Genomic DNA, 13,503 nt, shown 5'->3' with positions numbered 1-13,503 from the left:
TATTGATACATACAAATATGTTTGTATGTATGGGTATGCACAAATAAAACCATAACAATGGCAGTGTCAGTAGACATGCTAATGTGGAAGGGGAGAAATTTCATGGGATCCTACCCCTAGACCAAGAACTACAGACAACTAATGACTGCTGGGAAAGGGAGAATTAACTTTTCCAGGGATGAACCCCTTATTGGTTATCTAATTCAGAGTGGCCAGCCTTGAAACCATATGCACACAAACAGCAAAACTGGCTTCAGCAGATTGTGTGTGTGTGCATGCATTTTGATCTTTATTTTTAATTATATGTGTGCTGCATGTCTCTGTGTAGGTCTGTACACCTATAAGCAGTGTCTCTGAAGGCCAAAAGAGGCCTGGAGCTAATTCACCACCCAGTGTGGATGCTGGGAACCTAGTCTTGGTTCTGCAAGAGTAGCACACGTGCTTAACGGCTAGTGTCTCTAGCCCACACTCATAGTCTGGTGTTTATATAAAACTACAAGTCCATTTACACAAAGAGACAGGTAGTGAAGCTCTTAGGTTGCGGTGACCATGTGTTCTGGACTGAGACACCAGCGGCTGGCTGCGTGTAAGCAAATGGGCAGGCCTCCTTTTCAATAAAGCTGTGGACCAGCTGTCCACATCTGCCACAGTCACGGTTTGCCAGCCTTTGATTACACCTGCACTTCAGTCCTTCCTTCTCTCCTTCCTTCTTCCCTTCCATTAAAAGTAAACTTATTTGAAAACCTCTTTATTTGTAAATGACTACAGACCCAGAAAAGAGGCAAAGAGGGAGTGAAGCGCTTTTTCTGCTCTGCCTTGTGTTGTGTAAAAGGTCGGCATCCACTGGCAAGCATGGAAGAGGCCCAGGGAGTCTGACAACACATACAGTTACGGCTTTGCCTCCTTCCGCACACTCTGGCGAACTGGCGTCTCTGTCAGTACGTCGCTTCTGTTACTGGGTGGTATCCCATGATACTGAGCTTTGGCTGTTCACCCACTGTAGGTGTTCCAGTTGCTGCCATTTTGAGGTGTTTCAAATAAAGGTGCCTCCATCCCTTACATGCCATATCCATGACTCATCTCTTTGATAGGTGCATGTTTCGTGTGGAGAACACTGGATCAATCCTGACCTCTCCATTGCTCAACAAAGGAAGCAAATCTTCCTCAGAAGCCTCAAGGCTGACATTTGCAAGATTAAAACCTTTTGCAGCATGCGCAAGGTGGAAGGTAAACTTTGAAGTTATCTGACTTTGATGTCCTAACACATCTGATGGTATTGCTTTATTTTAAAAAGTCATGTTTGTTTAAACTGGCGTCTTTATGTTTAGTTCTTTAGCCCCATTTATTAAGCTATATTTAACAGGGTTGCATATTTTACTATTTTACTACCTACTATACTTTGGAGGAGATAAAAAGATTTAAAAAAACCTCAACATAATCTCTTTTATCTTTTACAGATGTATAGCTATTTGTGAGCCTCGTGCGTTCTCATCAAGAAAAAAAGGATTAAATGACCAATCATGTTTTAATGTTGTACCATCTGTTTATGCCATCAGTATCTTGGTGGGGAGTTGCTTTAGAACTTTGCCTTCTTCAGAGCTCCAGTTGGCTGAGAGGGGGAAACCTGCGCTGTAGATCCTCTTGTGCCTGGGCTCCCAGGCTGGAGTCTAAGTCTGGGTTGACTGGTGTTTGTTCATTCAGCCCAGATAGTACTTTGAGGGGGCTTTGTGCTTCCTACCTGGCTAAGCCTCCTTCCTTCTGCCTTGCCTTCTGAAACCTGGTAGTGGCCTCTGAGGTCTTGGCTAGAGAGCCACATTACCCTTATTTATCAACCAATTTAGGAAGGTTCTACAAAGCATCCTGGCAAATAATAGGTCATAGCTACATCTTCAGGAAGGCAAGCCAATATATATGTAGCCTTGGGGGATCATGTCACAGAGTCTTGAGGTTTCCGTAGTGTTTCTGCAGTGAAGTCTATATGGGGAAAGAGGATTCCTTCTATGTCTGTCCCCACAGGTCAATACTGAACTTAAACTCTTTGGACAGGAAGGAAAGTCTGTGGGAAACTATGCAGCAGCGCTGTGTTTCCTGACTTACATGGTGGTTGTCTTGGGACAGTATCCTGTTTGAATGTCAAAAATTGTCATTGGCATCACCTAAGAGAGCCAAGTCAGTACACTGCTAGCCACTGGGTTTGATTGCCAGCATTCTTGCGAAAAGTGTTATGGCAAGAACCTGGGATCCCAACAATGGGGAGGAGAAGACATACTCACTGGCCAGCTAGACTAGCTTAACCAGTGAGCCCCAGTTCCCAGGGGGACGCTCCGTCTCAACAAACAAGATGGATGGTTGACTTCTGTTCCCATTACCCCGCTCTTGTCTTTGTGGTTCTGCTTTTTTCTTGTAGCATCTCTCTTTTCCTTGTGAGTTTCCTCCTTCCCTTACCAGAGTAAAGAAAAACAATCACCCCACACACTTATATAATACTAAGATTTACATGCATCTTTTACAGTATTGGGCTTCATGGTTGAGTCTGACTCCCAGAGAACAATCTAAAGACACATACATAAATTCTATAGCTTATTTGAATAATTAAAATAGAGAATAATTAAATTAACCGTGAGGATGACTATTATTAGTACTTTTGTCTAAGAATATCTTGAGAGAAAAGAGTTGCCAAACACCCAGTTAAATAAGTCCAACTTCTTGGTTAAAGGGACACCCAAAGGCTGAAGGTTTTGTACTCGTGTGGGTATGTATTTTGAATTCCCAGTGCTCTATGGTCATAACTAATATGTCATTACAATTTGTTCATTTCTTCTCAGCTCTTGTTTTAGAAGTCCAAAATGACCTTTTCCCTGGAGGCATGCTTCCCATGAATAAACCTGTAGGCAGTTTTGAAGAAGAGAAGCAAGTGAAAGGACCAGAGGGAAGGCAGATGGAAAATGCTGCTTTAATAACAAGAGATGCTTGCAGAGACACTGTGTAAGTAATCTCTGTGGCCTGAAAAGGGGGCAGTGCTGTGTGACCGCAGCTCATCCAACTACAGCAGTAAGCACCCATTCAGGGAACTCAGAAAACTTCCTGAAACCTGTCACTCGAAGACACCGTGTTTAATTAGTTTTCTAACAGCTGAATGGAATTAGAGCTTGAACCATCACCACCATCTACTTGCAGTGATGTTGCTACAATGTCATGACTTTTTAAAAGACATTGTCTTGGCATTATACTTTTTTCTTTTCCTCTTTCTTTTGTTGTTTTTTAATTCTTCATGCTTTGTTCTGGTAAACACTGACTCATTCTGAACCATTGAGATATTTCCAGAGAGTCTCCGTAATGTCATCCTTTCAAATTCTCTACGTTTCCTCTGTGGACTGTTATCTTGGTAACACATGATCTTTTGTACACAGTTCTTCAGTGAGTGCCTAGGCTGACACGTTGAATAGTAACCTGCCTTCTTCTGGCCCTCATCCCTGCCTGTCCCCATTTGTACCTCCTGGTCACTCCTCCTTGGTACATGTCTTTTTGCATAACAAGTCTAGCACAGCAAGTTCTAGTAGGTGACAAGCAGTGACAAGAAGGTGACACAATCCACCACAGATACACATTTCTGCCTCAAGTTCTCTTTCTTGTCACACACTTGTCTGTGGTGACTTCATCCTCAAGACTAGTTTCATCAGTGCTGTCCATGGGGATGGCTTTGTCAGACCTCTTCTCCCTGCTCCTTCCTGTCCATCTAGGTCCTCAGTGTGGGGAAGGGCTCCGCACCACACACACTGCCGACGGAATAATGGAATGACTGAGTCCATCCTAGAACAGATCACCAGTGACTGCAAAAACTCATTTATCCTTGTTACAAGCTTATTTTTTACACATTAATTTCGCATGTGTGTGTGACACAGTGCAGGTGTAGAAGTCAGAGGACAAGGACTTAATTCTCTCCTCCCACTGTTGGCCATGGGGGGGGGGGGCAAACTGAATTCGCCAGTCCTGGTGACAGGCACCTTTACCTGATGAACCATGGCCGGCCCACCTGGTTTCCAACATGTAGGAAACTGGTTTTAGGAAGTACTTTTCTTAGTCATCTTGCCCATGTCATGAAACTACCAGAGAGGCTCTGGGGAGCATCTTTTGCTTTCAGAGACTAATTTCTCCCATGTGGCGCCTCCCATAAAAGTTAGGAATTGGACATAAACTTCCCTAACTACCCTTTCATTCCTCTGAAGAATGTTTTCTCTGGTCTCTGCGTGCTACCAGGCTGCACTTGGATAAAATAGAGTAAGGAAAGGGAACCATCTTTAAGAGCAAAGATCTGCTTTGTTCTGAATTAGTCACATCAAGGGCCGGAGTCCCCAAGGTAAGGGAGTTTACAGCACTCAGCACAGCGTGACTCTCTCCCAAACAGCCCACGTAGCCTTTGTGCCCTAGGCTCTCCAAGATTCCCTGTGTCCAGGGGTGTCACTGGCTCACAGGGCAGCCCGTTTTGCTTTGATAAGTAACTCCTAGAATTCTCTGTCCCTTGAGCTCATGCTTCCTTCCTAGCTGACAGTCCACTGTCCTTCAAGGCTTTTCAGGGTACCAAGTTGTCCCTCTTTGGACATCATTTTCACTGGTTCTTTCACATCATCTTCTTTTTTCATTTAATTGTTCTTTAAACTTATTTTTTAGTTAGCACGGAAAGTCATCATTTTGGCTACTATGATTTCGCACTTTCATCCCATTGTGTGTTCCTCATGTTCACCCCCTTGGCTACTGCCTTCTCTACCCTCTCCTGCTCTGGTGTAGTCGCCTTCTTCTCAGATGCCCCCCGCCTTTGGGCTTCCATGCCACACACCTTTCATTACCCTTTCTCGTGTTCCATCCTTCCTGTCTGGCAAGATGTCTGCGATTACAGAAATCTATGTTAGAAAGTCACTGTGCAATTTCTCCGGAGTCCCTCAGCCTGTGTCTTTGGAGTGAGGTGACCTAAGAGGAAGGGCATCAGTGAAACAAGTTCTGAGACATAAATCTAAAAGAGACTCTGTCATTTCTTCTTGAGATTATAATTTAATTACATTTCTCCCCTCTCCTTCCTCCAAGCCTCCCCTGTATTCCTCCCCACTCTCATTCCAACTCATGATCAATCTTTTCACCATCACATGCACAAACGTATGTGCACATACATTCCTAAATATAACCTGATCAGTCTGTATGTTTCTTGTATGTGCATTTTCAGGGCTGAAAGGCGGGCCTTTCTCATCGCTGGGTTCTGTGGAGTGATGTGCAACAGAGCCTGTAAGGAGGTGGGTGAGGAAGAGCCTGGGCGCAGACCTCTGCATCCCTGCTGATCAGAGCACAGGACTTGGGGATGACCTTCTCATTTTCTCCCATCATTGCAGACACTGGCCCTTCCTGACACCCGAATCCTGTGTGGATGCCCCCCCCCCCAGCACTCACCCGGTCACATCAGCATCTTCCTGCTCCTCAAACGAATCTAATGCATCCTTCATTTGCTATTTGTTTGTTTTTGGTTCAGACTAGAATGCTCTTCATCACGTAGGAGATTTCTCCTCAGCCCTCATTTTTAGCATGGCCTCTGAGAGGACTCCATCCTGAAGCACACCAGATCCCATCACAGTGTGGACGCTGGTTGTGGTTATTCATTTCCTTGTCCATTATCCTTTCTTTCCAAAAGCAATATGAGTCTCATGAACCAAGAACCTACCTATGCTGCTTATTACTGTACCCAACACAAAGAATTCTATACCTGGCTCATAAGATGATAGGCAAATAATCAGTTAAAGGAATGAATAACTAATGGAGAGGCATTTTATGAATAAGTGATTTGGTTAATTATTTAAACAAAATAGATTTTTAAAGGCTTTTGTAGAGTTGACTTGACTACATTTGATTTACTAAGGATATCAAAGGCTGGGAAATTCCAAGTAGACTATAGGACACGGACCTGTTTGCAGGGTGTGGGTGGCAGGGCTGTGTTTTCTTTGACAAACACAAGGTGGCAGTAGTGTATTTTCAACCACTAGGGATAGGCTGAAGTGGGAAGTTGCTTGTGCCGCGAAGGCCTTGACTACAATCCAATCTCTATCCCTAAGCAGACAGGCCCTGGCATCTGAACAGTACACAGCTAGATGTGTTAGCACCAGCGTTGCCCTGGAAGGCTTTGGTCATTTGATAATGCTTGCAGTTATATCAAATTTCCACCACCACCTTGGTGAGCACACCGAACCCAGAGAAAGAATGTGATCTCCCCAGTTGCATGCTAGGGTTGAAACTCACTGGCTGTTCTGCCCTCAGCCAAACAGTCTTCATAATGCTGTGTCCTGATCCCACCCAAGGTAAGTGTGCTCTAACAACAACTGGGGTTCAGACTCCATGGGTCCGAAGAGTGGCTGCTACCACTGTCCATCTTTGACTTGCATATTCAAATCATCACTTCTAAATTATAAAGTTTCCATATACTTTTCTTGAAGAAAAAGCATGTGTGCAGCTGTGATTTGAGTCACTTTAAAGTCCTCTATTGAGGGGAAGATTTCTTAACATCCATAACATGTGCAACCCGATCATCTGGGCGATACCGCTTCAGGCAAAATTAGGACCCACTTAACACGAGTGTAAGGAGCCCACTGCTTAATGGTCCTAATATGACTTTGAAATAGAACACATGGACCAATTTTTCAAAACTAAAATAACAAAAATGAGTGCTATTTATCATGTGACTGAAGGATTTTATTTCTCGGCTTCTGCTGAAAGATCTAAATTGTGTACCAATGAGGTGTTCATTTCCAAGTCTAGACACTCGTCTGTAAATATGATTTTCAGAAGCACCAGGACCTGGTAGGCTGTGGTCAGGCTGCACCTGAAGACTCTGTGAACACACGTCACCATTCTTAGACTTGACTTTGCTCCTGCATCTTGACAGAGATTCATATGCGAGAGCCCATCTCCTCATGGAAGCCTGTCGCAGGATGCCCAAGTATGCTTAGCAGGACCCTTCATACAACCTTGCCAATGGTTACAGCCTTCCAAAGAAAATGCACAAAGAGCTCTTTAAAAATGAAACACAGGTAAAATTTGCAAGGGATTTCTGTCTGGCCGTAGACTCCCTCATGCTGGTACAAGCACATTCCGTAACATTCTTACTTTGATTGGCTGCTGCATGTGCCAGCATGCACATTTTTGTCTTGTGATACTGATCAAAGCATCTGTGACCAGTGAGAAGGGTAGGTTCTTTCCTCTTTAGCTTATCCTGTGCAGGGTGATACAATGTCTTGGCGTCTGATGTACCTTTTCTGCTAAATAGTAGTTCCATATGCCTTTGACTCCTAAGATCTTAGAATAGAATTTGAACCTTTATATTCATTGAATAAGTGTGTGGATAAATTATTAAACACTTAAATAAGATGCCCCTAGTGCCTTTTAGAAGTTAGAAAGATACAATTTTCCAATTTAAACATTTTGTTCTGGTCATCGTCCAATGAAATGTTAGGAACATAACATACATTGTATTTTTCGATGTTTAGACATTTGTATAACATTATCTTGGTTACTAGCACAGGTGAGTTAAACCATTCCACACATTTAGCAGTGTTAGGCCACGCACAGAGTAGGGGCTTTACAGAGCTCTTTAGATAAATATGTCAATGCATTTTTGATGTTTATAGTGTGTCACACATCTGTTTAACGTTTTAATGACCTTAAGAGAGAGATTTCTTTAAATGAACTTCCTGGCATATTCTTATTCTCTTGTGACAGTTCTTTACTGAAAATTTTGGAGCTCAGAGCCCAGCAGCAAGAGAAGGAAAACTATTTCAGTTTGCACAGAGCACCATTATTTTACTGCTTTCATTCTACACGCTTCCTCTCCTCCTCCTTATTTTGTTTAGATTTCACCTTTTCTTCCGAGGCTGTACTGCCTCTCTGTCTGAACATCCTTCCCTTAGCTGGTGAATTCTTCAAATATTCTCTTAAATAAACATTCACTGCTTTCCTAAAATAAGCTCAGGATTCTGCTTAAATGTGTGTGTGTGTGTGTGTGTGTGTGTGTGTGTGTGTGTGTGTGTGAATATATACCATGTGTGCAAGCTGGTGGAGGTGAAAAGAGGACAGTGAATCCCTGGAGGTGAAGGTTGAGATGTCTATGATGTAGCTGTTGAATGCTGCAAGCCAAACTCAGATCTTCTAAAGGAGCAGCCAGCACATGTGACTGCTGACCCTCTCTCCAGCCCCGCAATTCTACTTTCCATACTGGCTTAAAGGCACACTGCTGACGGCCTTGGTGCTGTTCTCCTGCAATATTTACCACCACAAGGTTGACAGCCTATGGGGGAGCTCTGACCAACAGAGCATCTCCAGTGTATACACTTCCAGCGGCTATTTTCCTGTCACTAATAGAGTTTCCATCACCTTAGCCATTTCCCAAAGCACAGCAGATTGCAGAAGCCACGTCACCAGGAGTTTGAATGCAGAGATGAGCAAATCATTTGCCTTTCTGCTCCTCAACTGGTCCTAGGGGTACAAGGCTCCAGATCCCAGTCAAGCACAGAGGTCATTTTGGTGGAGAAAAAAAATCTGATGACAGTCACCAACGCTGGATACACAAGAAAGATGGCAGGTAAACCCATTCCACTGGGAGGTTTACACATCAAACTGTGAATGAAAGCCTGAAATGTCTGGCATGGACTCCAAATAGCAAGCAGGAATATAGTTGAGGGCCCTGGATTTTCTATTTAACTTGGCTGAAAATTTTTTATTTCTAGTCAAAGAAGAGACAGGGAAGTAAATGAGAATTTTAGATAGCCATGACTTCTCAACTGTTAGATTCAGAGCAGTGATCTGTTGATTACTTAGCCTTACCTGGCCACTAGCTCAAGACTAGATAAGTATCTAATTTGTATTTGTGATGGAAAGAAATCAAATAAGAATTCTAAAGTATATCCAATTTTGAGATATTTGGGGACATTTCTTTACTCAGTCCCTGTCTCTTCCCACATAGGTGCCTTCCCAGTTTTTCATTCATAAAAACAACTTGAGTGATTTCTAATCATACAGTCAGCATGACTTCCTGCTTTATCCAATGTAGGAACCTAATTCAATGCCTGGCCTTGGGACCATATTGAAATGCTCAAAACATTTTATTGAGAAGATCAGAAGAAATCCAAAACAATTCGGGTATCTGATGATACCAAGACAATATTACCATCTTGTTGCATATAATAAATGGTCAGTGATTATGTTGGGATAGAAAGGGGGTCCTTATCACTAAAGTTTATATCATGTTTAGAGTTAAAAACACAGTATCTTCCAGTCAGCTTTGTTTTAGCTCTCCTAGCGAGGGGATAGAGAGATGGCTTGGCAGGGAAGAGTACTTGTTCTTGCAGAGGACCAGTGCTCAGTTCCCAGAACCTACAGAGGTGCGGGCCAAACCACCTGTATCTCTAACTGTAAAGGACCAACATGGTCTTCTAGCCTCCATGGGCACTTGAATGCATGTGTGCATAGAGCAGACATGTATTTATACACACAATTAAAAGTAAACAAATAACACATTCTGGCAAAAATTAAAGGTCATTTCACTGAGATTAAACAAGTCAGAGTATTGACAGTGTTTGGGTCCACGATGCTTCATTACACATTTCTCTTTATTTTTGTGCACACTTGAACATTCATTTAACAAGAAAAAAATAACTACTTCCTTTTCTTGTTTGTTTGATGGCTTTACGTAAAATTCTACCATTACACATAATGGGGCTCCTGGGACTGCCTCAGTTTCTTGCAAACTGTGTAGGATGCTTGTCCAAGCATCCAGACAAAATATTTTCTATTGGGAAGGAGCTGTGACTAACTGCATCCTCTGGTGACCTGCACTGCCCATGGCTTAGGGCTTTGCATTTTAAGGGAGATTGAAGAGATTCTGGGAGGCAGCATCAGCAATCCTGGCACCACAGGAAAGAAGCTGGCTCTACCCTGCCCTTTCCAGTACGGGTAGCAGAGACAGAAAGAAATACTCATGGGTTGGGAAAGCTGGAGAGCGGCTTGCTGGACAGAGTTGCCGGAAGTGTTTCTTTACTGCATCAACCAGGGCTATGCTGTCTGTGCAACGAGGAGCAAGGAGAATGGGCTTTTCTTCCTACAAGTGACTAGTAATATGGAGCATAATTCACTCACTCAGCTGACACTATCTGTGCATCAAAGGAAAAATCCACCAAGAGGATACTATGCTTCTTAACATTTATACCCCAAATGCAAGGACACCCAATTTCATAAAAGAAATGCTATTACACCTAAAAATCACATACTGACCCTGACGTGGTGAAGGCGGGTGACTTCAGTTCCACAGTCTCACCAACAGACAGGTCATCCAGACAAAAGCTAAATAAATAAACTCTGGAGTTAAATAGTATCATAAATCAAATGGACCTAACAGACCTCTAGAAAGCATTCCACCCAAACACTAAAGAATACAGTTTCTTCTCAGCAGCCCAAGGAACTTTCTTCAAAAACTGACCACATATCAGGACCCAAAGCAAGTCTCAGCAAATTTAGAAAAATTTAAATAACATCCTGCATCCCGACCGCCGTAGATTAATGCTACAGTTTATTGAAAGCATTGTTTTAGGAGTAGAACTTCAGCACAGAACTAAAAAGTACAAGATTCTTGTTCCTATGTAACTAGCACCCTAGAGCCACCAAGACATGTGTGATATTTAGTTCATCTTTCTGCTTTGTCTTTGGATGATGATAAAGTCCTTGTTATAAAAATGAAAATAGATTTTTTTGTACAATATCTTTTGATTATGATCTCTTCCTCCCCCAACTCTTCCCAGATCTTCACTGACTCCTCAACCACCCAAATCCATACCACCTCTCTCTCTCATACAAACAGGCATCTAAAAGTAATAATAAAATAAGATAAACAACAACAACAAAACAAACTGGAAAAGGATGAAACAAACGACTAAGAGACAAAGGGCCAAGAAACAAATATAGATACACACACACAGAGAAATCTTGAAGAAACACAACCACAGAAACCATAATATTCATACTTAAATTTGAATGCAAGCATGGCTGATTACTGCGGTTAAATACATAAGGGGAATTACTTTGTGGTCTTACTTAAGCAAGCTTGAAAACTCTTCTGTTGTCATTGTGAGAGAACTGTTCGGCGTTGTCATTGATTCTTCTGGGTGTTGGAAAGGAAGGAACTGAGAGGTTGATTAAAGAAAAATAGAAAGAGAAACTCTGCTAGCTGCGTTTGAAACTCTAGCCTTGGTAACGCCAAAGTCACGTTCAGTCTTCTGGAACTCTACAACTTTGTCATCTTGAGGCATCCCGTGCCAAGCCATGGGACAGTGAGGGTAGTTGGTAGGAATAGTTGGTGGTTAAAATCTTTTTACCTTTTCCTGTGTTGGCAGTACTATTGATTGTTACTTGAGCATAGCAGAGAAGTATTTACTTTCTATAAGAAACTTGTGCTTATGAAAGTTCTGCATAAAGAGCCTGTATACCAAACACGAAGGCGGGACCATTGTATCCCAGGGCTATCAAGATGAGCATAAGTGCGAAGCATGAAGACACAGGTGGATCTATTCTAAGTAGTGAGGTAGCTGATCTTGACATTTCGGTGGGTCACCGCAGGAAATCAACAATCATACGTTCCCTCAAATGTTGTTGAGTGCCAGTACACGTGTAAGAGGTGAACTATGAAAATAGCTGAACCCACAGAGCACAGCTGCATGGAACACTCACTCTCTTGCAGGACAAAGCCTTGGTAAATGCTGAGGACGCATTTCATAGAATTAAATATCTATATTGGACATTAAGTGGTACCCTGTTATCTAACAGTAGAAGAGAAAATATGTTGAAAGATTAGTATGATCATCTTTTACAAATATGATGGGCTTTTAAAAGTCCTATTTCCAAGAATTTTGTAATTCTTTAAATAAGGATGTGCTGTGTTTATGCTCAAAAGTTGAATAAGGTATCTGGAACTTTTTAAGTGTTTAGAGAAAAATGTATATTTTTTATAATGGATATATCCCCACACCGTCCCCATTCCTTCATTCTCACATCATTACATTTTATATTCAAGATGAATTAGCTTTCCAATGGCAGAAATGCAACCACTGGTCTCTAATGTAACCATGTTTATAAAATAAAGAAGAAATAAAGAATGTATTTTACTATTCAGACAAAAGTCCTGAATGTTTGCTTTAGTTTTTTAAAGTGATATAAGGAAACTAATATGAAGATTTTCACTTAGTCATTTTAATTTTGCTTTTCAGCCAAGGAGGCTTTGTACTAGCTGCAAGATCATTTTTAAAATTCAGCATAGGGCTCCCCTTTCTTCACAACCTCTCCAGTATGCGTCGTTCCTTGAGTTTTTTTTTATCTTGGCCATTCTGATGGGTGTAAAATGAAATCTCAGGGTTGTTTTGATTTGCATTTCCCTGATGACTAGGGGTCATTGAACATTTCTTTAAGTGTTTTTCTGCATTCTATATTCCTCTACAAGAATTCTGTTTTGCTCTGTACACCATTTTTTAATTGGATTACTTGTTTTGTTGGTGTTTAACTTCTTGAGTTCTTTATATATTCTGGATATCAGCCCTCTGTCAGATATAGGGTTGGTGAAGATTCTTTCCCAGTCTGTAGGCTGTCGTTTTGTTCTGTTGACAGTGTCCTTTGCTTTACAGAAGCTTTTCAGTTTCACGAAGTCCCATTTATGATTGCTGATCTTAGAGCCTGTGCTGTTGGTGCTCTGTTCAGGAAGTTGTCTCCTGTGCTAATGAAGTCAAGTCTCTTCCCCACTTTTTCTTCTAACGATTCAGTGTGTCTGGTTTTATGTTGAGGTCTTTGATCCACTTGGACTTTAGTTTTGTGCAAGGTGATAAATATGGTTCTTTTTGCATTTTTCTACATGTAGACATCCAGCTAGACCAGCATCATAAAGATGCAGCCAACCCTGATGAGACCTGATAGGCTGGGGTCAGAAAAAAGGGGAGGAAGCCCTCTGTTATCAGGGGACTAGGGAAGGAACATAGGGGGAAAAGAGGAAGGATGTGTGGGAGTGAGAGGAGATAGAGGGGGCTACAGCCAAGATACACAGTGAATTAATTGTAATAAATAAAAATAAAATCATTAATACAAAAAATTAAAGTCATTAAAAAGATATTCAGCATAGGGGCTGAAGAAATGTTTCCATGGTTGGGAATACTTACTGGTTGCTCTTGCTGAGGATGATGGTTCTATTTCTAGCACACATACAGAGGTTTACATTCATTCATTACTCTAGTTCCAGGGGATAAAGTCACCGCTTCTGACCTTCACCTGCAGCAAGCATGCAAATGGTACACATACATACATGCAGAAAAACACGCGTACAAATAAATAAATAAATAAATAAATAAACAAACAAACAAATAAAATTTTAGAAAAATCCACATAGGGGCTGGAAAGATGGCTTAAGCACCTAAGAACAGTTCTACTCTTCCACACCATTGC

At 41.8% G+C, this 13,503-nt stretch overlaps 1 protein-coding gene across 1 annotated transcript in view; it reads left to right on the top strand.

The window, feature by feature from the left end:
- The window catches only part of Dcdc1 (doublecortin domain containing 1), a 367,448-nt gene that overhangs the window by 305,795 nt on the left and 48,150 nt on the right, over positions 1-13,503 (top strand). Inside the window, 6 exon segments of the mRNA XM_055602817.1 lie at positions 833-938; positions 1,092-1,227; positions 2,826-2,985; positions 6,920-7,064; positions 8,392-8,556; positions 8,559-8,611. Of these exon segments, the coding sequence (XP_055458792.1) occupies positions 833-938; positions 1,092-1,227; positions 2,826-2,985; positions 6,920-7,064; positions 8,392-8,556; positions 8,559-8,611 (765 nt within the window).

This window comes from Psammomys obesus, unplaced genomic scaffold, assembly GCF_907164565.1.
Source record: "Psammomys obesus unplaced genomic scaffold, mPsaObe1.curated_primary_1811, whole genome shotgun sequence".
NCBI lineage: Eukaryota > Metazoa > Chordata > Mammalia > Rodentia > Muridae > Psammomys > Psammomys obesus.
Note: the sequence above shows the minus strand (reverse complement) of the source record. Positions and strands in the feature narration are given on the sequence as shown.